General features: G+C 50.5%; 7 protein-coding genes across 7 annotated transcripts; 4 read left to right on the forward strand and 3 right to left on the reverse strand.

Moving 5' to 3' along the window:
• Window positions 1–457: 457 nt before the first annotated feature.
• SODALDRAFT_289391 (ornithine carbamoyltransferase-like protein) lies at window positions 458–2267 on the forward strand. The gene is made up of 3 exons (XM_028608622.1): window positions 458–1000; window positions 1071–1761; window positions 1823–2267. The coding sequence occupies exons 1-3, from the start codon at window positions 650–652 to the stop codon at window positions 1861–1863; spliced, it is 1083 nt and encodes a 360-aa protein (XP_028471212.1). The 5' UTR covers window positions 458–649; the 3' UTR covers window positions 1864–2267.
• Window positions 1928–3270, reverse strand: SODALDRAFT_342431 (acetolactate synthase). The gene is made up of 2 exons (XM_028613086.1): window positions 2337–3270; window positions 1928–2273 (listed from the first exon to the last, which is right to left on the reverse strand). Exons 1-2 carry the CDS (start codon window positions 3113–3115, stop codon window positions 2093–2095), a joined length of 960 nt encoding a protein of 319 aa, XP_028471213.1. The 5' UTR covers window positions 3116–3270; the 3' UTR covers window positions 1928–2092.
• Window positions 3271–3618: 348 nt separating this feature from the next.
• SODALDRAFT_342432 (hypothetical protein) lies at window positions 3619–8256 on the forward strand (the record flags this gene model as incomplete). Its single annotated transcript, XM_028613087.1, has 12 exons — window positions 3619–4013; window positions 4081–4313; window positions 4511–4532; window positions 4595–4647; window positions 4701–4865; window positions 4932–5140; window positions 5210–5746; window positions 5802–6015; window positions 6996–7078; window positions 7182–7455; window positions 7489–7591; window positions 7628–8256. The coding sequence occupies exons 1-12, from the start codon at window positions 3806–3808 to the stop codon at window positions 8254–8256; spliced, it is 2730 nt and encodes a 909-aa protein (XP_028471214.1). The 5' UTR covers window positions 3619–3805.
• Window positions 8257–8555: 299 nt separating this feature from the next.
• SODALDRAFT_375588 (hypothetical protein) lies at window positions 8556–10636 on the reverse strand (the record flags this gene model as incomplete). Its single annotated transcript, XM_028614758.1, has 12 exons — window positions 8556–8591; window positions 8682–8820; window positions 8961–9015; window positions 9111–9164; window positions 9230–9270; window positions 9392–9473; window positions 9554–9579; window positions 9661–9778; window positions 9865–10006; window positions 10122–10240; window positions 10321–10353; window positions 10585–10636. 12 exons carry the CDS (start codon window positions 10634–10636, stop codon window positions 8556–8558), a joined length of 897 nt encoding a protein of 298 aa, XP_028471215.1.
• A 118-nt stretch (window positions 10637–10754) lies between these two features.
• Window positions 10755–11366, forward strand: SODALDRAFT_355613 (hypothetical protein; the record flags this gene model as incomplete). Its single annotated transcript, XM_028613830.1, has 3 exons — window positions 10755–10857; window positions 10970–11055; window positions 11121–11366. The coding sequence occupies 3 exons, from the start codon at window positions 10755–10757 to the stop codon at window positions 11364–11366; spliced, it is 435 nt and encodes a 144-aa protein (XP_028471216.1).
• Window positions 11367–20599: 9233 nt separating this feature from the next.
• On the forward strand, window positions 20600–24263 carry SODALDRAFT_319878 (DENN domain-containing protein; the record flags this gene model as incomplete). The annotated part of the gene is made up of 5 exons (XM_028609483.1): window positions 20600–21335; window positions 21421–22652; window positions 22731–23491; window positions 23627–23757; window positions 23821–24263. 5 exons carry the CDS (start codon window positions 20600–20602, stop codon window positions 24261–24263), a joined length of 3303 nt encoding a protein of 1100 aa, XP_028471217.1.
• Window positions 24264–25280: 1017 nt separating this feature from the next.
• On the reverse strand, window positions 25281–26473 carry SODALDRAFT_336767 (alpha-soluble NSF attachment protein; the record flags this gene model as incomplete). The annotated part of the gene is made up of 4 exons (XM_028612622.1): window positions 25281–25695; window positions 25792–26098; window positions 26179–26302; window positions 26441–26473. 4 exons carry the CDS (start codon window positions 26471–26473, stop codon window positions 25281–25283), a joined length of 879 nt encoding a protein of 292 aa, XP_028471218.1.
• Between the last annotated feature and the right edge of the window lie 633 nt (window positions 26474–27106).

The raw sequence follows: 27106 nt of genomic DNA on the forward strand, positions 1-27106 counted from the left end.
AATGATATAGTGCGTTGGATTTGACTGATGAGACAGCGATATAGCGATGATGGAGGTGAGGAGATTTCAAAGGAGATAGAAGTCAAGACGGACGGGAAAGCATCACGTCAGAGGATATAAGAAAGTTGGAATGACCTCGTCAGTATCCTTGTACGTAACACCTGTCTCCACCATTCTTGGAGTGGTCCAGGCACCATCGACTGAGGCCGCACCTGACGTGGAGCAGGAGCTATGAATCATCAGGCCAACGATTCGCTGAAATTCTTCTCCCCTGGAAAGAAATGCACTAACCACCTTAGGGTGGACCAAAGTGTGGGGAAGTGGTGCTCTCCGTTATCGGAGCAGGCTGTGTCGTTTGATCCAATGATTGCCTTCCGATACAAGAAAGCACTTAAAGGTATAATGTACTTCTTGAGAGCTCCTGTAATTATGGCTTTTTTCTTGATTCGGTGTGATGCGGTGAGAGAGCTTCCACATTACTCACTACAAGCACCTCGAAGTGACTCAATAACTGGGAAGCCATTGGCCGAACGCTTTAGCCTTTGCTCCTAATGCCGAGTTCTAAACACACGTACGGACGACTCCCATAAGCTGTCTTCTTAAGAATAAGTTTCACAAGTCCCCATTGCCAACAACAAGCACCATCAACATGGTGAAGGTCGCGATGAGGCAAACAGCATTTCGACTCAGCCGACAAGTCCTCAATGGCACCCAACTGAGGGCCTATTCGCAATCTGCCGCATCGCCCCCTCGTCATCTTATGTCCATAAGTGACCTCTCTCCAGCCGAATTCGCCACCTTAGTCCGGAATGCTGCCTCTCACAAGAAGGCCGTTAAGGCTGGCCAGACCCCTCCCGCCTTGAGCTCAAGCCTTGCTGGCAAAACCGTCGCTATGATGTTCAGCAAGCGGAGCACCAGAACCCGAGTGTCGACCGAGGCTGCCGTCGCCCTTATGGGTGGTCATCCCATGTTTCTGGGCAGTTCCGATATCCAGCTAGGGGTTCGTATCAGTCTTGTCTCTCAGTGTCTTTGGGAGTACTGCATTATCTGACAACTGCCCCAATCTTCAGGTGAATGAGTCTCTATACGACACTTCCAAAGTCATCTCCTCCATGACGTCCTGTATGGTCGCCCGTGTAGGGCCCCATTCGGATGTTGCCAACTTAGCTAAGGATTCGAGCGTGCCCGTCATTAACGCCCTGTCCGACGACTTCCACCCTCTCCAAATTATCGCCGATTTCCTCACCATTCACGAGGCCTTCGGGACATCTGCCTCTCCAGACAAGTCTGACCTAGGCGTCAGGGGTCTCAAAGTCGCCTGGGTCGGTGATTCTAACAACGTCCTGTTCGACCTCGCCATCGGCTGTGTCAAGATGGGTGTTGACATCGCCGTCGCGTCGCCCGCCGGCTACGGCATTCCTGAAGCCATGAAGCAAGTCATTGCTTCAGCTGCCCACGGTGTCTCGTCTCCTGGAAAACTCTCCCAAACCACCGTCCCCGAGGAGGCTATCAAAGACGCCGATGTTCTCGTTACCGACACATGGGTATCGATGGGACAGGAGGAAGAGGCCCAGAAGCGGTTGAAGGCTTTCGCAGGTTACCAGATCACCAATGACTTGGCTAAGCGTGGGGGCGCCAAGGAAGGATGGAAGTTCATGCACTGCCTTCCCCGTCATCCCGATGAAGTAGCCGACGAAGTGTTCTACAGCCCCAGGTCGTTGGTGTTCCCGGAAGCGGAGAACCGGTTGTGGGCAGCGATTGGTATGTGAAATTTCTGAGAAGCTGTGAAAGAAGTTACATTGACTAACCCGAAAATCTTTAGCTGCTTTGGAAGGGTTTGTCGTAAATAAGGGTCAGATATAGGCGAGAAGCTGGGTATCACGTTTTCTTGGGCGGTCGAAAAAGTTGGACAACGAGTGAACCAAGTGAAGTTTAGAATTGGCCCGATAAAAATATCACGCTTGTCATCACCAGGCGAGCAAGGAGAACTAAGTTGAAACGGAAAGTTTGTTTCATAATACAGCCTAGTGATAGTAAACACCTCCGACAAACGCCGCGTAGCCTTCTTTGGTTCATGTACAATAGCGGCTTGTTAACCGGGAGGAAGCTGGCTAGCGTCGACAATCTCATCGGCTTCCTTAAGGAGGGGCTCATCCTGTTCGCTCTGCAGCGGAGATCGGGGCAGGGCCATCAGACCAGTCCGGGCCGATTCCAGGATGCCGAAGGGGCCAACAAGTTTCAGGAAAGAGTCGATTCTCGATTGTTTGGCGGATCTGTTGCTATGTTAGCCATCCATTCCGGAAAACATGGCCTCAAGGAAGCGGGAATGTGCTTACATCTCCACAATGCAGCTGTTTGTGCTAATATCGAGAACCTTGCCGCCGAACTGGTGTGCGAAATAGGTGATAGTTTTCAAGTGCTCGTGCTTATGGCGAAGCGCCTCGCTGAGGGCAAGCTTGCTCGGATGGAAGTCCTTAGCGGTCTCTTCCAGAGTCTGCTCGAGCCCCTCGGCGGAAGCCGGGTCTGCATCGCTCGCTGTGATCTCACGGTGGTGTGCGAGCAGCTCCTCAAAGTATTCGGGGCCGAGGATGTTTATTTTGGCAAGGAGAAGCTCTCGTTGCACAAGTGCTGCGTTGGTGTAGTTAAGGACGGCCCATACAGGAACCAGATCCTCGAGCTGGCGGCGTGCCTGCTCGACGACGCCATCCTGGCCAGTCAGAACGATCGTCATCCGAGAAAGATCCTCGACCTCGGTGTTGCAAACAACGAGTGAATCGATGTTGAACCCACGGGCCGCGAGAATTCCAGAGACACGAGACAGAACACCGGGTTCGTTCTGGACAAGGCAGTTCAGAATGTGACGCTTGGGAGGCTGCATTGACGGGGACGGGGTCTCGTAAAGGATGTTGGACACAGCCGCCTGGGCGGACCAGGCAGGCGACTTGTCGACGGGAAGAGGCGCAGAGCGGCGGCGAATAGATTTGTAGGCCATGGCGGCAGTCGACTTGCTGCTCGAGCTCCAGCGTTGCAAGGCCGGGGCGGACGAGGTTGCGGTCACCGCTGCGGCCAGTTGCGGCCGAAGCCGGAGCGGCGTTGCGAGGCAGCGAGACGCCATTTCCTGATCAGCTGTGAGAACGACAGTGTCCTCTGACCAGAAAAGGGCAAATCCCGATACCCAAGGTGTCGCGCAATCAGTGCAAAGAAGCCAATTGGTGTTGGCTGGTGCAGACTGACGCCAATGGGAAAGAATTTGGGGAAGTGAAAAATTCCTGGGCAATTCGACGACCGTTAAGTCGAGTCACAAGGGTACGCTATGTGATTGGGCCTCCGATGTATCGGACGCAGGGTTGCCGGAGGCCGATGCACGGACCCCTCCGCTCCGGGTGATGACAACGTGCTGCACGTTGTAGACGGTGTCCAGCTTAGTCACATTATGTACTCCATCCTTCGTACCAACGGATCGGATCGGCTTCCAACCTTAGGTAGGTTGGGGAGGTACAACGGTGTAGGTACGTACTTCGTACTTCGTTTTGGGGGGCCCTCTTCTTTTCCATGAGGTGTCTTTACCTATGGACCCGTATTCGGCAAGGTACGAAGTATCCATACCAGACCAAAAGCGTTATTAGTAACTCTTGTAACTCTCGTCCACCTTGCAGCCTCGCTTTTCATTTGGGAAAGTTTGAGTATTTTCCCCTTCCAATCTGCCTTGCCAACACAACCACAAACCCGACTACGCCATCACTTATCTCTCGACGGCAAGATCCTGACTTTTAATCTCTGATATATTCTGTGACTTTGTTTTGGGATGGATGACGCCGAACGCCGTTCTGTGAAGCGGTCGAGGTTCGACCAGACCGAGCCCGAGCCCAGGAAGACGTCGCGCTTCGACAGGCGCTCCCGTTCGCCGCCCTCGAAACGATCTGATCACGGTCGAAGTCGGAGTCCGTTGGCTTCTGTTGGAGATGCGACCGATGCGAAGAAGTCGCCTGCCGTGGATCCAGCAGCCGCTGCAGGTAAGCTCGTTTAGCCAGGCATGCCTCAGCGGGGATGCCAATACTGACTTTTCTCTGCCTGTTTTAGCTGCCGCGGCCGCACGCATCAATGCCCAGCTCCAAGCAAAGAAGGGCATTCAGCATGTCGATGTCCCACCCATCAAGTCGGCCACTCCGCCTTCGAATGCTAGCGGAACACCGAAGCCCGAGAACACGATCAACGGCGAGATGTACGTCGCCGACGGCGACTATATCAAGGATATTGAGGTCAACGATCTGCGCAACCGATACCTTCTGACCAAAGGATCTACACAGAAGATGGTAAATTATCCTTTGAAAGCCACTGATTGCGTCCCCATCATTCAGACAACGTTTGCACCGATAGACTAGGCTCATCTTGCGTATTAGTCTGCATTTTCTACTTTTGTTTTGTGTCGGGGACTACCTGCTTACTGGGCCTCACAGCTCACACAGCGTCCTGCTCTTTTGCATCTGCTGACACCCGCTGCTTGATTTAGATTAAAGATGATACTGGTGCTGGTACGCAACACCTCCCGCCTTTGCCTTTGTGGAAGAACGGACATTAATGTTGACTCTACAAGACGTTACTACTCGAGGAAGTTATTATCCCGATAAGAGCATGGCGACCCCAGCGGTGCGTATCTTTTCTCCATCGATACATCGAGCCCCGGACTGACGTTGCGACAGAACCCGCCCCTTTACCTGCACGTCACGAGTACATCAAAGGAGGGTCTCGAGAAGGCCGTGGCCAAAATTGAGGAATTGATGAAACAGGAACTTCCGCAGCTCGTGGATGAGCGTCGCTTTCGCCGCCGCGAGCAGGAGCACGTCGAGCGTGACGAATATGGCCGTGTACGTGTCCAATTATTTTGAAGTGAGACTTTCCGTTCTCCTGCTGATATGTCCCGGTATTCACAGCGCAAATGGCCTGAAGAGAAGATCCCCATTGGCTTCGAACCCATCCCGGGCTTCAATCTTCGAGCACAAGTCGTGGGCCATGGCGGTGCCTACGTGAAGCACATACAGGGTGAAACGCAGTGCCGAGTCCAAATCAAAGGTCGTGGCTCTGGTTATTATGAAGCCTCCACGCACAAGGAGAGCGAAGAGGAAATGTACCTCCACGTTACGTATGTATTTCACTCTTGGTCCCTGGTCCCAAATCTTCACCTTCAACTGGATACTGACTCGCGTCTCAGAGGCCCCGATCCAAATATGGTGATGAAGGCAAAGGAACTCTGCGAGGATTTGATTGCGAACGTCAAGGAACAGTACGAGGAGTTCAAAAGCCGACCTCCGCGGAACTTTGGTGGCTATGGTGGCGGTCGCGGCTACGGCGGCGATCGCGGTTATGGTGACCGGGGGTACGGTGAGCGCTCACACTCGCACGATCATTCTCGGGGTGGATCCCACGGTGGCTCGCAGAGTGGAACTCCTGATCCGGCCCGCGGCGGACCGCACGGGGCATCCCATGGGGCATCTCATGGGGCATCTCATGGAGGAACTCATGGAGGACATGGCGGAACTCATGGAGCGTCTCATGGAGCGTCTCATGGGGTATCTCATGGCGGCTCTTACCAAGGCTATGGCGGCTATGGGAGTCAGGCCGCTGTCCAGACAGGCAGTCCGGCACCCCCAGCAGCTAGCACTACGCACAACGTCTCCGACTACGCAGCTCAGTACGCACAAATTTACGGGGGTCAGGATCCTTATGCTGCCTATGGCGGCTACGCGGCGTAAGTGACCAGTTTCGTACTTGCTTCCCATAACATTACACTAACGAGTTCTCAGTTACGTCCAAATGTATCAGCAGTATTACGCAGCGGCCCAACAGCCACAACTGCAGCAAGGCTCGCCCCCGCCTCCCGGTACAGGAACATCCGCGTCTCCTCCGCCTCCTCCGCCTCCTCCCAGTGAGGCAGCACCCCCACCGCCACCGCCGAGCTCGGCCCCTCCTCCCCCTCCTCCGTCAGCATCCCCCCCAGGCATGGGTAACTATGGCAATGTACGTACCTCTCCTGTCTAGATGTGCATGCCGAATTTGTCCTTGGCTGACAGGCATGCAAGGTGCCCCCTCCCCCTGGTCTTTAAAAGCGACGGTGTTTGGTAAACGGCTCGGGAGAATCCACACGGAAACTTCTTGAAAAGTACAACGTCGGCGGCACAGTCAGAACACGCCGTGCGTGCCTTCTTTCTGGGGTTGTAAGGTAGAATGTCGGCCTTGTGGATACCACGGATGCCCCGACGTGGTATCTTCGGGGGCCGCTGGCCATGGATAAGGTAAGGTAGTTAGCAACTGGCACGGCATAGGGCATCTTAGCGTAATTATTCAGTGGTCCTTATAGTGCGACTATAGTGCGATAATATCTCACGCAACCACTGCGCGTTTTACACCGTGCCGAATCACAACTGAGGCTGGGTGTTCCTACCTCTGTCTTGGCTCTAGGATTGCGACTGCAAAGGGTTGTTGTAACACTCCCCCTATTATAATTTGAGCTCTGCGAGGGGACTAATATAGTCCCTACGAGGCAATTGCTATGTCTGTATCTTCGAAACGTCGTATAGTCAGTTCGAACAAAAGGAACGAAGCACTTACACGCAAATTATTACCTTATATAAAGTGCCTCAGTCCTTTTGTCAGGCCACTGGACGTTGTACGTAATCACCTACCTACCTTGAGGTGGTCAGCTTTAAGGTGAAGCTTTGTAAGTACCTCTGTACTCCGTGTTATCCCTTTAGGCGCACACACTGTATCCGGTATCCGTCAACAGTAAGGTAGACCCACTCGAGGTAGATCGAACCGTCAAAATGTCGCCGAGGATGGAAAGAACAGAGAGCTCGTTACCTTATTTGTAGCTACTCTCTTCTAAAGCATATTGCACTTGCTACTCCGTACGACTCAGGGCTTCCGAGCCTAGTATAAGGACCCGGGTGGCCGCGCTTCTTTTCCCACCCGAAGATTGGACAACCACCTCCCCAGGCCAGCTCCCTATCGCCATGAGCCACCAGCGATACCCCTCACACGACCCAGTCAAAGAGCCTCATTCCATCTCCCTTAAAGTCTTACGGTTGGTACAGTGCCCAGTCCGGACCCCTATATTCCGTACCTTTTCCGACGACTATCCTAGTTTCTTCTCCGGTAGGAGCGCATGACTAACTAATCTTTACTAGGCTCTCGCGCCCTTCCCTCGTAACGCAACAGCCAGTGGAGCAACCTCTCTCCCCGAATACCCTGAGCACGGGCCCTTCGCTCGCCTCTCTCGCCTACGCAAAAGGACCAGGTGTGTCGAGTATAGTGGTGCCAGAAACGAACCCCGACTCTTTCCTTCTCACCCCTATCCTCAACCTGCCTCTATCATTTGGCTCCGCGTACGTCGGGGAACACTTCAGTTGCACCCTATGCGCCAACCATGACATCCTCGACCCGGACGCTGCGCCTTCACAAGTGCAAGGGCAGGAACAAACGCATCAGCCGAAGAAAAAAAGGATACGCGATGTCAAGATCGAGGCGGAGATGAAGACACCTCGGGGCGGCGGCACCGTACAGAAACTAGAGCTCACAGGCGGACCCCAGCCTGATAGTTTGGGAACAGGGGCAGGAGGGACCACGAGTCAAGGGGCGGGGGGGAATAGAGGCGTGGACCTCGAGCCCGGGGAGACATTACAGCGCATAGTCGGCTTTGACCTGAAAGAGGAGGGTAACCACGTTCTGGCCGTGACGGTAAGCTATTACGAAGCGACGGAGACGAGCGGTCGCACGAGGACGTTCCGGAAGCTATACCAGTTCATCTGCAAATCGTCCCTCATTGTTCGAACCAAGGTCGGAGCTCTGGGCGGCCTACCTCCTGCTGCTACCGCATCTACCGACGACGAAGCCTCCGAGCGCGAGGACGGGGCCAAGAAGCGGCGGCCACCGCCGCGGAGGCGGTGGGTCCTAGAGGCGCAATTGGAGAACTGCTCCGAGGATGCCATGCAGATGGAGCGGGTGCTTTTGGACCTCGAGCCCGGGTTGAGGTATAGAGACTTCAACTGGGACGCGAGCGGCAAGCCCGTACTACACCCTGGGGAAGTGGAACAGGTGTGTTTTGTCGTGGAAGAGGAAGAGGACGGGCCCCAACTCGAGGCTAGGGAGGACGGCAGGATTGCGCTCGGGGTATTGGGAGTGGGTTGGCGGGGCGAGATGGGGAATCGAGGCTTCCTGACAACGGGAAAACTAGCGATGCGTACTGTGGCCGTCAAGCCATGATAGGTGGAGCTGTCAGCAGGTGCAGGCGTGGGTGAAGCCACAGTTCTTGGGCTCACCCGACCGGTACGATGAGACAAGATGGAATGATTATCCATGGTCCAGCTGCCCAGCAGAGGTGGCGAAAACTCGCCGAACTGGCTTAGAAGCGGCTTTGGGGCGGGTATCTGCTGCCGCTGTCCGTGTTCTCTCGGGCTACTTGAACAGCGATGGTGGAAATGAATAGCGCAGTCGCCGACCCTCGCTCCGCCTCTTATACACTTAGGTGAAATTCCTGGTTGGAGTACCTGGATTGCAGATTATTAGATGGGTACTTGCACGATGTGTCCCGTATACACCTGTTCCCGGATCAGCAACGTTCTGCTTGAGGGGTAGGTATAGTGCGAGCCTATCTTCATTACGCTTATATATCCAAGAAGACAGCATACTTGATACTTGAAAGTACGACTCTGCTGGTAGGAACGTCTCCGAGGACGGGGGAGAAATAATTCAATAAAAACCACACTCAACCGTGTATCGACAACGTTCTGGGCGGCCCGAGGGTACGAGAACGCCAACCCGCCAGAGCTGTTACAATGCAGAGTGGAGTAACAGACGCGACACGACATCGAGACTATAGAGCGGTAGAACACCTTTAGGGATCGAACCCTGTTCCGGGCGTCCGGCTCCCTTAATTAACCAGTTTCTGAAATTCATCTCCTTCCTACCTACTTGCCCCGATCTCGATGTTGTGGACGAGATCACGAACGTCTAGGCATACTGCTCACAACTGACGGCGTGAAAGGCTTTTGCAAGCTAATTATCTGGACCCTGATTCTGCTTCGGAACAGAAGGCGGAGGGAATTACTTCGGTTCACCGGTGGCTCTTGTGGAAGTTGGATTTGATCTCGACTCGAAATCTGCTGCGCAGACTGGAGTCGTGCAGTGTGACTTACTTGTGTCGTAGGTAGATATTCGTAATTACTTGCTCTATCACCTCGTCCCAGTCCTCGAACATCATATCGGCGTTTGGCCACCCTTGTCGATCAAACTCGAGGCGGATAAAAGGGTTGTTTCTTTCTTTCTTTGTTTTCTTTTCTTTTTCTTCAAGGCACGGTTACTCCAAACGGCCAATCCATACTAGGTACTCCGTAGAGACGGAATAGACACGGAAACGTGGTAGTATGCAGTGCTGCTCTCCGACGGTGCAGGTAATGTCCGGGAGCGGTTAGCGACCCAAGCTACGGAGACGGCGTACCATTAGCTCCTACTCCGTGTTCTGTACATAACCTCCGAGGCGTTAGATGACGTACGGGGGTACATAGGAAGTTGTGAGGGTCAGCGTAGCTGTAGCCAGACGTTGGAGGATAGAATCGCGTATTATAATGTAGGCTCATCCGTACATAGGCAGGTAAGGTAGGCACTGACAAAGTAAGGTGGCCGTCAATAGGACCGATAAACAAGTCGATACGGATGACAGCAGCGCGGGAGTACCTAGTCGAGTGGTGCTTCCGTATTAACAAACGAGGGTGGGGGTTGAAACTGCCTGTGAGACACGTAGTGTCCATGCAGGAGGAGCCTCGGCGTGCTAAACCAAATGCGTCAAAAAGAAGACGCTAGCAAGGGCCGTACATGCGTCGAGCGACCTGAAACAGCCTTCTGCCGTCTCCTGTTTCTCCCCTACTGGTACGTCCGGAGCGGCATCCAGGCCTTGAAGCTGAAGAATGCGTGCGAATACAGAGGGAAGGATTTCAAGTTCGAAGAAGTTGATGAACTTCAGCATGCCATTGCATACCTTAGTACATGGCAGTAACCGTAGATCTTCAAAGCACGAAGTAGCAGAACCGATGGAAGCACGTACGCTTCGCTTATACCTAAGGTTGGTTCACAAGAACCAAAGGCATAACACGCGGTTCAGCCAGAGGAAATATTTTTATCTCAACCCCTTGCTTTTGTTCTATAATATCCTCCTCCGGCTGGCAGGCTGCTGCTGCTACTGCCCGGGATTCTTGCCCACAGACAGTATCACCCGTGCGGAGGATAGCCCAATCCAAAGTAAAAAATAGCTCGTAGCGAGAACATACATACGAAGTTGATCACCCCATGTGGAAGTCTTGACATCTCAACGTTCCAAAGTGACGACCGAGCGAACGGGGTATTGCTAGCTGGCCTTAATAAGTATTCTGTCGTGGTCTGGTTTTTTCATAGGTTAACAGAGGAAAAAGACCCGATAATAAGGTCATAGACCTAGCGTCCATACCTATTCAGACGCGTCCTTGGCTATGCGATATTGCGATATGCAGCCGAAGTCAACGTGTCTTAGATGGGCGAAGGAATCGATCGAAAACCCACCAACGTATAGGACGCCACTGCGTACCCAATATGCAAGGTACGAAGACGCCATGCAGGAACAGAACCCAACGGCTCCTGAGCGCCCTAGGTACGTTGTATACGAATATTTATTGCATGGGTGATATTCTCGTCACCACTCTCGGTTCCACTGACTTTGTATTTTCATTTGTATGGCTCAACTCCTTGCGCTGGCCTCGATCCTGGGAAGGCCAAACACACCAAGTAAACCCAGCGGCGTGGTTACCTCCATGTTGAGCTTGCGAAGGTCGAAACGTCTCCTCTAACCCGATAACTATACCTACAACGTAGACATGAATATCTCGCATAGCTCCCGTCGAAATTTCGATCTGAGGTTCCATATTAATTATTACTTGCATGTTGTGAGAGTCGGGCAACCGGATGACGCCGACACAGCCAGCCTTACTTGGGACTGCCATTCAGAGCCTGTCATTCACCTTCACCAAACACTTGGTTGATACGAAGTAGTTCTCGCTTCCCTACCTGGTTTACCCGGTAAGCTTATGACGGAGCCAAAGGAGGTCTCGGACGTGAGTCCCAGCAGGCAGAGCCCTGACGGAAATGCCGATCACATAATTAATCGCCCGGTGGTCACGGACGGAAATGGCAACAGACTTGTTGATCGTGGTTGGCGGACGGAAAGCTGTCGTCTCGTCCAGGAAGTCCTCGAGTTTTGCGGGACGGCCAAGCCCAAACCAAGAAAAGGCAGGCGAGCGCAGGCTCAAATGGGAAGAGGACAAGGGGTGCGTATGAGATCGTCGTGAGGGTTCCCGCGTTGGACTATAGCGGTGATAGCCCGGTCGCAACCACTGCTGTGGTAATTACGTGTAGTACTACAACGTAATTAGGTACTTTGTATGTTGGCCCTGGAGTGAACAGGGCTTCTGCTGGTAGACTTTTGGATATTTGATAATGAGCCGGGTGCGAGCCGGCTAACTTCTCGCGTAGGTACTTCAGTGTCTATCCCGTAGTGGTACCCCTACCTTAGGTACCTTAAGGTACAGACACGTTACAACAAGTCTTATCTGCCTTTATACAAACTACCTTGGTATTAATAAAACCGTTAAGAAATAAGGCAAGGTAAATACAGAACAAATATCTAGAGCTTTCCAACCGCTATCCTAGTTCTACCACAAGATATATACTTCTATCGATCAGCGCGGCATATGATACTGGGGGTTGTTGGTTCCCACCTTCGTGCAATCCCCAACACACTGGTACTTATAGCCCCGCCATTTATTTACACGGTGGTTCCATCAGATGTACCTAGGTCCGGCTCAGACCCGTTCTCGACCTCCAGCCTACGTTAAGTCTCAATAATATAAGCTTTCCGTTCTTCTTCATTACACTTATCTAATACCTACATAATAATATTTTTCTTACCCCGTTAATAGCTCACATTAACCTTTTCTGTCCTTTCTATTATCGCCACACCGTTTCTTAAGCAGAGGTAATAATTTACGGAGTAGGGAGTACAAGCTTAGCAGGTTGCCCTACGGGCAACGCCGCTAAGCTCGCCCCCCCCCCCCCCCCCCCTAAGGGGGGGGGGCTTGTTATATAACCTGATCTATAATAACTAAATAACCGAAAATAATCGAGTATAACCGTAAAACGCCCGTCTTCTTTTATTTTACTGCTATTTACTATTTTCTACACTATAACGACGGTTTTTATTAGTTTTTTTATTATCCAGATAAAGTAGCTTTCTATTTTCAACTATTAAACTACACTATTTACGGAAATAAAGCCCTTAATTAATTAACCCTTATTATACCTTATAGCGCCGCTAAGTAATAGTTTTTTTCTATCTATTTCAATATTACTCCCTCTCTTCCGTTTTAAGTAGTTAGAGCCTCGCTATCACGTAAGTTACGGGTATAAATACACGCCTTAACCCTATAGAAAGCGACGATACTAACCGTAATTCGTAGTATACCGCCCGCCCTATCCGACTCCTTTATCAATTCGCAGGAATCCCGGTCTTTATCGCCCGATAACTTAACCGCCGCCTCCCGCCTTACCTCGCCCGCCGCCGCCTTTATCGCCGCCTTTATCGCTACCTCGCCCGCCGCCTCCGCCGCCGCCTCGCCCGCTCCCTCGCCCGCCTGTATACCTACCCGCCCGCCCGCCCGCCCGCCCGTATATAATACGCCGGCCTCCTCCTCTAGCACGCGCGTTTAGTAAACGATACCTATAAAGGACGGCTGCACGGTTAACCGTAGTAAGGTTCTTAACCTTATATATAATAGCGGCTATAAAGCTACTAGGGTCCTTAATACTATACGTGTTATTCGGGTAGGTTATTAACTTACCTACTATCTTATTATATACTAACCGATATGATTAATATAGGCTAAATAGGACCTCATATTACGGGAGGATAAAGACCTTAACCTTAGTCGCCCGGCTAATTAAGAGGCTATTATAATAATAATCATTAGCGACCTCTAGATAGACTATAAGCACTATAATAAAAAAGATAGCCCCTTCGCCCGTTACTATATATTCTCGGGAGTTATTAGCGGTAGCTATAATAACTACTATTTTAATTCGGAAGGCCGTAAATATTCGCACTGCTTCCCCTCCCCCCCGGCCGATAATAATACTACCGTTACCGCTACCGCCACCGCTACTCTCGCTTCTTCTAAAGAGAAAAAGCGTGTAAATACGACCGTAGGTAAGCTAATAATAACCGTAATAAATACTGACCTATACTGATTAATTAATCTATAATACTATAGGAACCGTAACGCCTTCTAAAAAAGTAAAGATTACTCCCGCTCCCGCGACCGGCCCCCCCCCTCCCCCCCCGACTATTATAACTACCGTCGGTTCTTCAGGAATAAATACGGCTACCGTCACGCCTGTCACGCCCGCCTAGCCCGCCCCTATCGCCCCTATCGCCCCTCCCGTAATAACCTTCGGTAAAACGTTAAGGTGCTAGCTATAATACTCCTTACCGGTATAACGATAGCGTAAAAGAAGCAGTTAATCTAATACTATAAGAATATAATCGCTGCCCTAGAGAATAGCCTCCCGGTGGAGGATTAAAGCGGGCTTTTTTTTCCGGCTTTATTATCTTATAAAGGGTTAACGGTTATTGCTTTTATATTTATAGTGCGGTGGTATTTTTTTTTTTTTTTTTTTTGCTTTATTATTTTATAAAGGGTTTATGGTTATTTTGCTTTTATGTTTACGGTGCGGCGGGAATAGGTAGTTTGCTTTATTACTTTATCTGCCCTTAGTATAGGCTATATAATAAAGAATCCCGACCGCGTTTTCGATTAGCTAGTTACTATTATAGACCACTACGCCCGTAAAAGTAACCGTTAAGAAGAATCCATTAAGACCTCTGGGTATACGATATTAGATATATACCGGCTAACCTACGACTAAGCCTGCCTACCGCCCTAACCGTTATTGACCTATAATAAAATAAATAGATTCCTAATATCCGTAACCCTTAATATCGTAACGTAAAACTAACCGTGAGTGAAGGCGTGCTGCCGAAAATCCACACCGACTATACTAAACGACTGGCCCTGCGGCTTATTAATCGTTATTATGAAATAGAGCCGTAGCGGGAATTAACGGCGGCGGATAATATACGGGTAGTCTTCCTTGTTAGAATCTAAGCAGATACGGGGGATAAACGTAACCTCGCCGGCGTGTAATCCTAATAGGACCTTTACCTCTAGCGTATTCCGCGCTATCCGTAAAATACCTATACGTATACTGTTATATAAACCCTACCACGGGCTTAGGTTCCGTATAAGTATAACGGGGGCGCCAACCTTTAGCTTAAGACGTGCTAGCAGGATAGAAGCGAATTATAACTATATTAAAAACTCCGGGGCTAGATCTGGCGTAAGGCCGTTAGTATCCTCTGCCCGATTAGCGACCGAATTTTCGGCCTAGTAAACGCGTGACTAGCTAGGTAGGCGCCCGAGTATCTAGCTATTAATCTCCGTGATAATAGTATTATAAGTTATTAGAATAACGCGGTTAATAAAGACTATATAGTCCGACAACGCCTAATCCAGTAAATTAGTCGGGGAAATACGTCTATAAAGACGGACGATATCGTAAAGAGTTATAATAGTAGGGAAGAGGTCGATAGACCCGTGAAGAGTAGTATTATAGGAGAGATCCCATAACTACTAAATAAACGTCTAATTATCAGGATCGGTAAAGGTAACCCGTATATTCTCTGTTAGGCTAAGGATACAGAGTTACGGCTAGATAGAGGACCGCTAGAAGCAGGTATATATAATCCACGCCCGACTACTATTCCGAATAACGGGCAGGATCTAAGTAAAATCGCCTCCGAAAATAACCGGAATACCGCTAAATAGATCGTTATAGCTTAGTATATCCCGTAATATATAATTAACGGCCTCGAAACAGAACTTATACTATATAAGGACCTTATCCTAAATAATAAGAGTAGTCTCCCGTAATAGCGTTATAAGGTCCGAATTCTTTAGCACGCTATAAATAGAGGAGTTATTAACCTATAAAGGGATCTTGAACCGCGAATAAGCCATATAGCTACCCTTAAGAAGAACCGCCGCGATACTAGAGGATGCTATATAGAGGATAATCTAGCCGCGTGACCGGAAATAGGCGTAGAGACTATAATATATAAAGGTCTTACCTATACTGCTAGGTCTCTATAAGAAGAAACGACCGTGGCGAGACTTAACCGTAGCTATAACCTGGCTAAAAACGGTAGCCTAGCCCTAGTTAAAGCGGCGGTGAATATCTTCGTATACTATAGCCTAGGTATCGCGGTCGTAAGTCTCCGTAACTAATAATATATTACCGGTCGCACGGCGCTAGTCGTGTAAAGGCTCCAGTAGCCCGAACTCTGTAATTATCCTGCTTACCTTAAGGAACCGCGAGTGTATAAGATAAAGACCGTAATCGATATACGGGCGTTCTAAATCGGTAGGATATCGGAAGCACTAGCGCTATAACGTATAAGGCAGGTTATCGTATATAGACTCCGTAAACCTCTCCTAGATCAATAATAGACTGCAAACGTCTCCGTGCATTAAAGCGACGATAAATAGCTCCCGTAATATACGCCCGGTCTTCTAAATAACGGCCTCCTTAAAATAGGCAACCTAGTAACGGTTATCGTGTAGAAGCCCGGCCGTAACATAGGTCTTTTAGTAGGTATCGTAGATTGTCCCCTCCACGGTACGAAGATCCGTAAAGGAAGTCGGCCCTCGAATAAAGACTAAGAGTAACCGTAAATAGTACGTCTCTCTAGCCGTTAGGGGTATATACCGTAGACGGCCGATCTGAAATCCACGCTGTCTCGGCTGCTAAGTAAACTGCTACGGTTTCTATATATAACGGCTAGGAAACTAGTAATAGAATAACTCGCGGCTATTAACGTTATCACGGTTATAGTCGAAAAAGCCTATTAGCTAAGTTTTCCGGTCCTATAATATCCGCTCGATCTAGCTTACGGTCGCGTTATCGCCGAAGTATATAGGCTATTATCCCTTAAGGTAAACCAGAAGACGTATAACGGGTAGGAACTCGCGATATACCGGGAACTCAAATAACTGAATAACGGCCTCCGCGGGACCGATATAACGGCTTTAGAGATAGATATTCACCTTGTCCTCGCCCTCTTCGCCCGATATTAGCGTAGTTATATGGTCGCTGCCCTTATAAACGTACTTATACACGTACTTAATCGCCTAAATAGATCCGTAAATATTAAAGCATAAGATACTGGATATAATAACTTACCTTAATAGATCCGTAAATCTTAACGTTAATATAGGCACCGTAACGGAGGCAGAGATACGGGCTATAAGGAATAATAAAACGGTTATTAAGGGGGACCTCTCCTATACGGCCCCTTTTTATAACGTGTAGGCTAGAGTTATAGCGTCTATACTTAGGATAACTATCCTCGCGTATAGCCGTTTCCGAGGAGTATAGCTTAGGGAATCGCTTAGAGTACTTTATACAGTTCCCGTTATTAGGCTACAGCTATATACACGATGTAGAGGGCTTATTATCACCGTAAGGACTATGCATTATATTCTTACTAATAATATTAAAAAGCCGGCTAGTAGGATCCGACTTATAGTCCGGTAGCTCCGTAGATATAACCTTATCGATAGTTACAGCATCCTTATATATCTCGGCCGTCCGCGGCGTAAGGCAAAGAAGAATATAACGATATAGAAGACCGCGCTTCTAGTATTCCACGGTCTATATAATACCCGTAAACTCACTAAATAGACTATCGCGTAGCTGCTATTCTAGGTCGCGGGACTTTAACTCGAATACACGGCCGACTAAATCGGGCCGGTTACTAGTAGTCTAACCTAGCTAAAGCTCCCGTATAATCTCTGGCTAGGTAGGATTAGCCGTAAAGGTAATAAAAAAGATCGGAGCGCTAAGAGCCTATATAATTACTATAGAATCCTAATAGCACTACAAGATAAACCGCTAGCCGCTAATATAATTTAAGGGTAAGACGATCCGTCGGCTAATATTACGGGTATCGCCGTCGGCCTTATACGCCTAATCCTGTATCCTGTTATATACGTTAGCCTGTATCTTATTCTAATAGCGCTAGATCTAATTAAGCTTCTTCTGATCGTAGGATACCTATAGATCCACTAAAAACTACTAAAAAAGACGGCCGTATATAAAAGGTATAAACCTTTACTAGTATTGCGGGTGTAGTATATACTGACAGAACTAACGGAACTTTACCTCGGTATTCTACCGTTAACGATTATAAATATCCCGTAACTATAACTGCTAGTGATATCTTGAACCGCTACGCGGATATATAAGCGGGTAAGATAGTGGTAGGTAAGCAGAATACTCGTAGTCGATCTGCGTAAGGCCGCCTACGCTACCATTAAACCGTCTCTCTACGAGGATAATATCACGGTAGTAGACTTCACCCCACTTATCCGGTATAATAGTCGTAACCTTATCCGTAACGGGCAGATTCTTACGCCGTATATTAGCACCCTACTTAATAACTAATTCTATCCTAGGGTTTAGTATAATACGGCACTATTTATAGAGGGAGTTAAAGCGTTCGCGGGCCGTTTTATATATTTACACGAAGGGGTTATACTCGTATAGGAAGTCCGAAATCTCCCCTAGCATATAACGGTTAAGCGTGGAGTTAAGGCTTTAGGTATTCGTAAGGCGGTGGTCGGTAATAGCCTATGGGTCGTAAAAGTATAGCTGGGTAAAGGCTAAAAGTCGCCCTATAGCACTTAACGGCCCCGTATAGTAGTAAAGGGTGCCGTGGATCTAGAAGGCTATTACGCCGCCGGCTTTAGTACCTCGACGGGTCTCTGTATATTATATAGACGTAAACGAAAAGGCATTATTATATTAACGGATTCTCTTACGATAATCTATAGCTTAAGCGGTATCCGCGTATAATAGACGTTAGAAGAAGCCGGGTAGCGGGGAAATAACGGGAATATTAACGTCGCCCTGGTTATAATAGATGCTAAATTTCGGGTTTGTAGGCGACGATTCCTAAGAAAGATAATAGCTGTTAGCTAACGGCTAAGAACGCAGGATAGAGAACTAATCTATAACTTCTCCCTAATCTAATAGAGCGTAGCGTAGTATTTATACTTTACCCGTATTAATCTAAGGTTATAGTAATCGACCGTAATACCTGGCTAATACTACCCTAGCGGGCTAGTACGCTTTACGCGATAGTTAGGTTAGGGGCGGGCCTTACGCTGGCTAGTAGTAATAGCCGCTCTGCGATAGTTACTATTACTATAATCGAGATAGGTATTATATAGGGCACCATTACGACGCATTATAAACGCGGCCGTTATAAGGTAGCGTTTATAGCATGTGTAGTACTAACCCTGGGTAGCCCTAATCTCCTGTCGTGTACGGCGGCGATGATAGCGGCTAACTATAGGAGGGTGGTATATTAGAACGGGTGGAAGAGGAGCCGTAAGGGGGGTAGGCGGAGGAGCTAGTAGAGGGTTAGCTATTAGAATAGGTGGAGGAGGAGCCGTAGAACCTATAGCTAATATATTACGGGCGGCTCGACGGCTATTTCGGTTAGCTACGTGTATTACTCGATATAGTATACAGGTAGCGTAAATACGACATGCCCGTGGATAATACCTAAAATCAGAAAACGGTTTAATAAGATGGTATATACGGTAAAGCCGCGGATCCGGATTAGGCTGGCTGACTATCTTAACGGCGCGATATAACTTTTAACGGCGTTAGAATAGCGTACGAAGACTATTACAGGTGCCGTAAAATAATAGGATATAGAAGGATAGTCTAAAGTTAAATATATAGGGAATTCGCACTAAGATCCCTTAATTAATTATAACGGAATCTGCTATAAAACCTATATAAAAGAAAAGTACTAATAGATTTACTATTATATAACTATATACTATAGAGGTATATCTCCCGAAAAACACTGCTAAAAAGCCGTAATAAAGCCGTAAAAGGGACCGGGCAGTAGTACTAGTACGAATAACGTAGGCTGCCAAGAGTTTTATCTGTAAATTAAAGCGGGCCAGCGTTAGTGTATTCTTAGACTTTGTACGGATATAGCGTAAGCTGCCCCACCTTTTAGAGGCTATTGAAACTTGCAGGGCACCGAAGAGGACGCACGGAAGGAGTCGCTCTTTTAACCTAGTGTACTCCGTAGCTTCTGGTTCAGCCGCGTATCCATTATATTGGCTCTCTTCACGCCAACCCCCCGTCTCTCCCCCACCCGCCTAGTCTATGGGTTGCATGCGACGCCGCTGCGGTGCCTGACAATAAAGAGTCCAGTAAGGGGCATGCCAGCTCACTGCGTCTGTGGCAGCCATACATACCTATACAGTACATATGCACGCACCCATTCGAGGCTACAGAAAGGGGAGAAGCACGCATATCCTATCGGTTCAAGAAGATAGCACGGCTATGTACACCACCACCTAGCGGTGTCGAGTCTCTGGCTTTCTCACACCGCCACAGCCGTTACCCTTCGACTTGGTCTTCATGCTGCATATGGAGTATCTTGCTCTATTACCAAGGCACTGAGACTTATTCTTCTCCCTTCAGAGCCGAGCGGGCAGAAGTACTTCGGAATTTGGGCGGGGCCTCCAGTACTCAATCTACGAATAGGTGCGGATATCCAAGACCTGATGCAAAAACCCACCCATTGCAGATTTCAGATTTCGGTTCCCGGGCTATTGCTTTGGGACGTGCCTCGATTCTCTTGATTCTCCTCCTTCGCCAGCTTTCTAAGGCATCGAGCAGCAAGCTAGTTACCGTCCACCTCTTTCTCTGTCTTTACTTGTTTATCTGCGTGTGCGTGCATCTTTACGACAACTGAGCTGCTGTCTTCATTGCTCTGGGGCTTTTGGGTTTGTTTACCCCACCAAAGGCCACTGACGCTCTGGTTGATATCTACCTCTCTTGCAGGTCTTGGGAAGGGGGGGGGAGATCTAAATTGCTTGGCCGAACGTGGGTTTGTACCCTTCCCTACTTTATCCGCACTCCGTACCTGCCGCCTACTTCCATCCATACCTATCTTTTCGCCGTTCTCATTATTCCTCCTTGCCCTATTTCGCGTCGCTCTTCCCTAACTTACTTGGGAAAAACTGATAGCCAGACGCGAAAGAGCCTAAACCCAGCTGAGAGAGCTCACCCAGATCGGATAGTTGCCTTGCTTGCTACCTCGCTCTGAAACCCCTCTATCCGGCTCAAACGGTCGATCCAATTAACCCCTGTCGGCAGCACGCTGGTCCCCGATACACTGACGGCCTACCCAACCCCGACCGACGACCGACCCCTGAACCCATACGCCACCCATACGAGATCCGAGATCCCTTCTAAAATCGCGACCAAAACTCCCAAACCTGGTCTGTCCTGTTCGATCTCCAGAGGAAAATCTCCGATACACCAACTTCAACCTTTGCCGCTGCTGGTCTGCTGGTCTGGCCCCAGGTGTCATGTCATGGACGACTCATCTACCACGCCCCTTGCCGACTACTTTTGGATCGCGGGCGTAGAAACCATCTCCTACGATGACTTCCCACCGCCCAACTCCGACCTTGAGGCTACTATTGCGGAAGATGGAGAGAGCGAAGGGTCTGCGTTCGGCCTGAACGGCACGAGTGGCACGAGTGGCACAAACAGCACAAACGGCACAAATGGCACCGCGAAGCACTCAGCTCGCCATTCACGACAAAATTCCGCCAACATGTTTTCCAGCAGCCGATTCTCCACCCAAACCCTCGAGGAGACCGACGGGAACACCATGAGCAACCGGAGCAGTGTCACCATTCGCCCTTCGCAAGCGTCCAATAATAATAATAACAATAACAGCAGCAACACCGTCGACGGTGCGAACATGAACACGAACTCCGGCTCGGGAACCGACAAAGCTCTTGGCGGCCCTCTCGACGGCTTCGACTTCGACAGTGCTCTGTTCAAGTTTGCCGCAGAACGTGAACATTTCCTCGAAGACTTGACCTTCAGCGCTGGTGCGAAAGTGCAGTCCAGACCGCCCATGGTCAACCCGAGGACCGAACGGATCAAGGCTGAAGAGAGCGAACCAAGCGGCCGCATGAGTCCCCTGCGCAACCTGGAGAGGAGTATCAAGGGCAGCATCCGTCGCAAGATCAGCTTCAGGGACATGAACAGCATGAGGAGACAGCCCGCAACGGGCCGGTCAAGCACCCCCGGGGGAGGTAGGTTCAGCCCCCCAATCGTTCGCGTGACCGTTCTGATTCTGCTTCTGATCGCCTGTTTGTTCTAACGCTCTGTCATGTCCAGGCTCTATACGCACGTCGAAACGGTTGAGCAACTACAACTCCGTCATTCCTCCTCCCGAGCCCCTCAACACCGATCCCGACATGCACCCTCTGAAGCGACGCTTCGAGCCCGTCCTACTGGACAGATACCCGACCCGTGACGCGTCAGACGAGGTGTCACGACGGGGCAGATTCCCAGACTACGTACCAATGTTCGCGTTCCCCAACGACATCCAGATCGTGTCCTCCGACGAAAGGCCTCGTTCGACCTGGCACGGCTTCACGATGACGTCCGACGACAACTCTAAAATATATGGCATCACCGTCATCGTCTGGAACGCCCTTGCTTCTGACGTGGCAGATGAGGTGGAGAAGAGGTGCGAGCAGTGGCGGCAGCGGCACATGTCCAACGAGGAACGCGAGCTGGCCGCCAGCTTGGGAGTCAGGCTGGCTGCAGAGCGAGCTCATCTCTCTCAACTGCTGGCAAAGCTGCCTACAGCGCCATCGGGATCCCAGGCTCGGGACAGGCTGGACGACCAGATCAGCACCGTCGAAGAGAAGATCAGCCTCATGACCGAGATGCTACGACCGCTACGGCACGGTGCAGCCTCCAAGATCGACGGTCTGACGGCGGGGGAGACGGGCCTTTGGATACCCAGAGCGTACGGCATTCTCGGCCGCGATCCCACCCGCATGACCTTCTGGAAGGAATGGTTAAGAGCGGTCATTGTTCCCATGACTGACGGCGGAGTCCTGCGCATCCCGCCCAGCTCTCCCAAGGTGGGACGCTGGCAACCCCTCGAGCGCTATGTCGTCAATCTCTGTACCGAAGCATTCAGCCCGCTGGGATCTAAGACACAGGTCGAAATCGGGGTCAGGGAACTACGACTTTACGCCAGAAAAGAAGCAGCCAACGAGATACCCGGCACACGAACGATCGATCTGTACGCGCTATTTCGGTGTCTGTCGCTCGACAACATGATGACACTCTTCGAGGCGGCCTTGGCGGAATCCCGCATCATCTTCCTGTCGTCGCACACCGGCATGCTGCATTTAGCATGCCATGCCCTAGTCACTCTCTTGTACCCACTCAAGTGGGCAAGTATTTTCATACCCGTTCTCCCAGCACGGCTGCTATCCGCCCTCGAGGCACCATGCCCGTACATTATCGGCATTGAGCGCCGGTACGAACGGATTGAACTTCCCGACGACGATTACGTCCTAGTCGATCTAGACAAGGACACGATTGACGCGGTAAGCTCGCCCATGCGGCTACCACGACAACTCCGTCGGAAACTTCATACCCTTTTACAAATAGCTGCCCCCCATAAGCTACGGTATGGCGTGGCGACCGGGCCCCCTCCATATGCGATTGAGTCGTTCCCGTACGACGCGTTCTCTGCAGAGAACGCCTCGATACACGTCCCCAATGTTTCCTCCAGCACTCTTGCGAAGTGGGTAACGCAGAGTTCTTCCACCTTTGGCGAACCGACGCCGCCCTCCGAGACCCGCCCCCCCGTTTTCAATGCGTTCATGCACTCCAAGGTCGATCCCAATAAGCCGGACCGTCCGGGTACCAGTAAGTCGACCAAGACGAGCCCGCCATCGTCCGTGTCCCCGGTCTCCATGCACTTCCCACCAATGCCGTCCACGCCGGTATCTCGTAGCGATTCGGGATTCGCGTTGAGCACCACTCTGCGCGAAAAGAGGTCAGGTTACTTTAACGAGAACGGACGACGCAGCTCCTCTTTCGGCCTGGAGAGACACGGCCCGATTCATCGGCCTAGTTTGCCATTCTTGAATGGCCATGCAGCCAACATGTCCATCTCCGCCATTTCCGTCGACTCTCAATCCTCTTTCGGTGCCGGCGTCGGCACTGGCGCTGGCGCTGGCGGCGTGTCTTACGCACCGTCCATGTACGCACAGTCAACGCTTGCAGCCTCCACCATCATGCCCAACATGCTCATACAGCCTGTTCATAACACCGACACTACCATCTGGGTAGAGGGACATTGCTTCAACTGGCTGGCAAACGACGCCTCCTCGTTCTGTACCATCTGCGACGAGCGGTCCGAGGGCGATGGCATCTACAAGTGTACTGGCTGCGGCACTCTCAGCCATGGTAGATGTTTGGGATGCGTCTCCCTGGTCTGTCCGCAAGCATTCCATGAGGACAGAGTGAGGTCTGCATTTGTGCGGTGTATGGCAAGCTTGCTTTATACGTACAGAAAGTATCTTGGCCGCCCGTCCAAGGAACAGAAGAATAATGGTCGCATCTATTCCTTCGACATGGCCGCATTTATCAAGAGTCTCCCATATGATCAACAAGAATATGCCGCTATGTTGCGGGAGACGCAAGGTGAGCTTTTGTCTAAAACTTTTAAGCTGGTAGCCCGGCCACCCTGCTAACCCCTCGGCGCAGCATTCAACGAATTCATCCATGAGCGCGAGACCAAACCGGGGTCACATCCGTCGGTTCGGCTATTTGACGAAATACTCATGGCGAAGAGAGCACGCGGGCGACCGGGGATAACATCCGGGCTGTCCCGTCTTTCCACAATCCGGTCGTCCCATGGTGCCCCGAGCAGCGCATCTGGCTTCGCGCCGCCCTCGCGGGGCAGGGTTCCGTCGTATCTCAGTGATACGTCGGATCACCTTTGGCGGACAGCTTCGGTGCCAGTCCCCAGCGCCAAATTCACCGGCGACTACCGAAGCATTGTCACGAGGATACCGTCTAAGCTCGACACCACTTTCATCCGAGAGCCGCGGATTGTTCAAGGCGTCCCTCGTCCGGAGCAACGCGGCACCCGTGGCCTAGTTCGGAAACAGGTTCCCAGCATGATCGGCACGTCGCCTACCGAATAGGAGCATGGAACGTTGTAAAAGGCGTTGCGAACCAAATTATAGGTGGCGGTGAAGAGGGACCAACCTCTACGGAGACCATTGGTTCTTTTCGTTGACATGTAATGTAGAAGTGTAAAAGAAAGCGAAAGCAAAAGCAAAAGTGAGAGAGAGAGAGAGAGAGAGAGAGGAATAGAGAGAAAAGCTCAAGGTAGGCGGCAAATGTGTACGTTATTCGCATACTGGAGGGTCGTTTTGAGGATTTCCTTTTTGTTTTTACTTCTTCTTTTTTTTAGTTCCTATGGGGACTGGGATACACTCGTCAAAAGAACATTGTTGGAAATCTGTTGGGAATTCTTGTCTGTACGAACGGGCTTCTTCGTCATACGAGAGGCAGGGGCGGCACATGGGACATATCATGGAAACAGACGAAGCAATTGGAATGGGGTGGGCAACTGTGGACATGTTGCAACTCTGCAACTTGAGTCTTTCTGAACATTTCATTAATCCGTCTTCGACTTCAACTCCAGCGCTGGGGAAATCCACCCGGTTTGCCTCTTTTTCACCTGTCTGAGGAAAGGGGGCAGGGGCCCTTCAAGATTACCTGACTTCGGCCAAATGCCCACCGATGGAGCGGACCTGGCTGGTTTATGAGGCAATGAATGCAATGCGGTCAAGATGTCATGATGTGTGTTGTTGAGTCCCAATTTAGTCTTGGGGTGCTGGTATAATTACCTCGGACGCGCCTATTCCAAGGACGCCTGCCCTGCCGTGATGACCACCGGCCTAATCACGAAAGCGTCTAACATGATGTTGTCGTGCGTGTGTATGTTTGGGACATCTTCCTATCTTCTTTGCTCCCGGTCCCTGCTCATCCAGCGACAAGACAAGCCCGCTTGCCCCGCCATCCACAGGGGCGCCCTCCCCAATAGTTTAGCAGAATAGATGGTAAAAGCATGAAAACGACGCCTTTCAAACAAGCCACCATGCAGTAAGCACGCCGTTCATCGTTCATCATTCTCATTTGTGACAGGATATTCTTCAAGCAAACTCGTCTTCGGGCTCCTCGATGGTGTTCTTGACCCGGAGCAAGAGGGTCGTCTTCCACTTGTCGAGCTTGGAGATCTGGTCGTATTGGAATAGCTTGTCGGTGAACTCCTCCTGGTCGGCCTTTTCGACGGCGGCGAGGAGGTCGTTGAGGAGCATGCACTCGCGCTGGCCCGCAAACGAAGGGTCGAGGTCGGTGTACTTGTCCAGGGCGCGGCGGGTGGCGACTGCGTCGCCCGTGGCGAGGTGGCAGATGCCCGCCTTGAGGAAGTAGTCCTTCACCGAGTATTTCATCAAGTTGTTGTTGACAGATGCTGCGGCCACGCGCTCGAACGCCTCGATGGCCTTGTAGTAGTCCCCGTCTAGGCCGGCCGTGTCGGCGACTTTCAAGTGGAGCTTATTGGCTAGGCTGGTGTGGGTGACGGGGGGTCAGTCCGATAGCTTTGCTAACGAGAAGGAGAGGGGCAGCATCTCGGGTAAGGGAGGGGGGAAGGCCAAGACGTACGCAGTAGCATTGTCACCCTCGTACCACACCGCAGCGGCTTCGTAGCACTCGATGGCCTTCTTCGAGTCTCCTAGTTCGGACTCGTACAGTTCGCCCAGGGACTCCTTGTGACCGGCTGCGCGGCGGAAGTTTCCCCTGGTGCAGTACTGGTTAATGGCAACCTCGAGACATCGGACAGCAGCCTGAGGATCGGCCTGGCGGTAGGCCTTGAAGGCGTCCACGAGGGTGTTGGCGGCATCGTCGGGTTCTTTCAGGTTGTTGGTCTGAATATTCGCGGCTTTTTCGAAAGCTTGACCGGCTTCGAGGTCTGTATGCCAAAAGGTAATGCAGAATTCATCAGTCTCGGAAAGATTCAACAGCACTAGAAGACCGGCCCATGGTACGCACTCTGCTTCTGCATCTTGAAGGCGTTGGCGGCCTGCATGTATAAATCCGCCGCATCTTGGTACTTCTCTTCCCTGCCGCCAAAAAAGCTAAAGCCACCCCCTGCGCTGGACAGCTGCTTGTCGGCCTGGAGCGCATGCTGGTCAGCTTTCGATACCAGGAGCTAAAGTATGTGTTTCCGCGCGTCTGACGATTTATCGCTGACAAGAGCAATCGTGGGGCAGCGCGGGGTAGCACTGATCAAGGACAAGGACTGGGGTAGGACCTTTTGTAGAAGGGCTCGCGGATCTTGCGCCATCGTGGAGGTTCGTATATCCGAGGATACTAACGAATAGTTGCTGGGCGTCCTTATGTGAAAAAGGCAGTGTTAATAGGAATGTCGCGGAGGTGTTGTTTAGGTGAAGAATAGCGTAGGAAACGTCGGAGATGTCCAGATAGGGCCGTGTCGCAAGTCCTCCTAAAGGAGCTGTACCTAGGTAATTACTTATACGAAGCGAAGGTACTACGGCAAGCGGCAGGACGGTCTGTTTTAACTTCTAAAAATAGTAATAATCGATTAATAGGTTCACCCGGGCCGTAGAAGTCTTCTACCTAGTAGTACGATGTATATATAGGCGTGTGCAGATATAATTAAGTAGGGTAATAGAGTATACATATAAAAACCCTATTTATATAGCCCTATATATCTATATAACTATCGCGGGGCCTATTTAGAGGAGGTATCGATATCTATATAGCCCTGTATATATCCGTATAACTATCGCAGGGCCTATACAGAAAAGATATCTACGCTAACGGTTATATAATAGTCTGTATAATAATGCCTATGACTATAATTATTTACCCTAATATTAAGGTCTATTATACTATTCTTTTCGATACTAATCCCGATTAGTTAGTATACGCTAAATACGGTATAGCCCGGTTCGAA

The sequence above is a fragment of the Sodiomyces alkalinus genome (genome assembly GCF_003711515.1).
Source record: "Sodiomyces alkalinus F11 unplaced genomic scaffold SODALscaffold_1, whole genome shotgun sequence".
NCBI lineage: Eukaryota > Fungi > Ascomycota > Sordariomycetes > Glomerellales > Plectosphaerellaceae > Sodiomyces > Sodiomyces alkalinus.

Excerpts from the sequence above, each read along its gene's own strand:
- SODALDRAFT_289391 (XM_028608622.1), top strand. The coding sequence starts at position 650 with ATGGTGAAGGTCGCGATGAGGCAAACAGCATTTCGACTCAGCCGACAA. Across the intron at positions 1,001-1,070 it reads GTTCCGATATCCAGCTAGGG|GTGAATGAGTCTCTATACGA; the intron begins GTTCGTATCAGT and ends CCCAATCTTCAG. Across the intron at positions 1,762-1,822 it reads CCGGTTGTGGGCAGCGATTG|CTGCTTTGGAAGGGTTTGTC; the intron begins GTATGTGAAATT and ends GAAAATCTTTAG.
- SODALDRAFT_342431 (XM_028613086.1), bottom strand. The coding sequence starts at position 3,115 with ATGGCGTCTCGCTGCCTCGCAACGCCGCTCCGGCTTCGGCCGCAACTG. Across the intron at positions 2,274-2,336 it reads AACAGCTGCATTGTGGAGAT|ATCCGCCAAACAATCGAGAA; the intron begins GTAAGCACATTC and ends ACATAGCAACAG.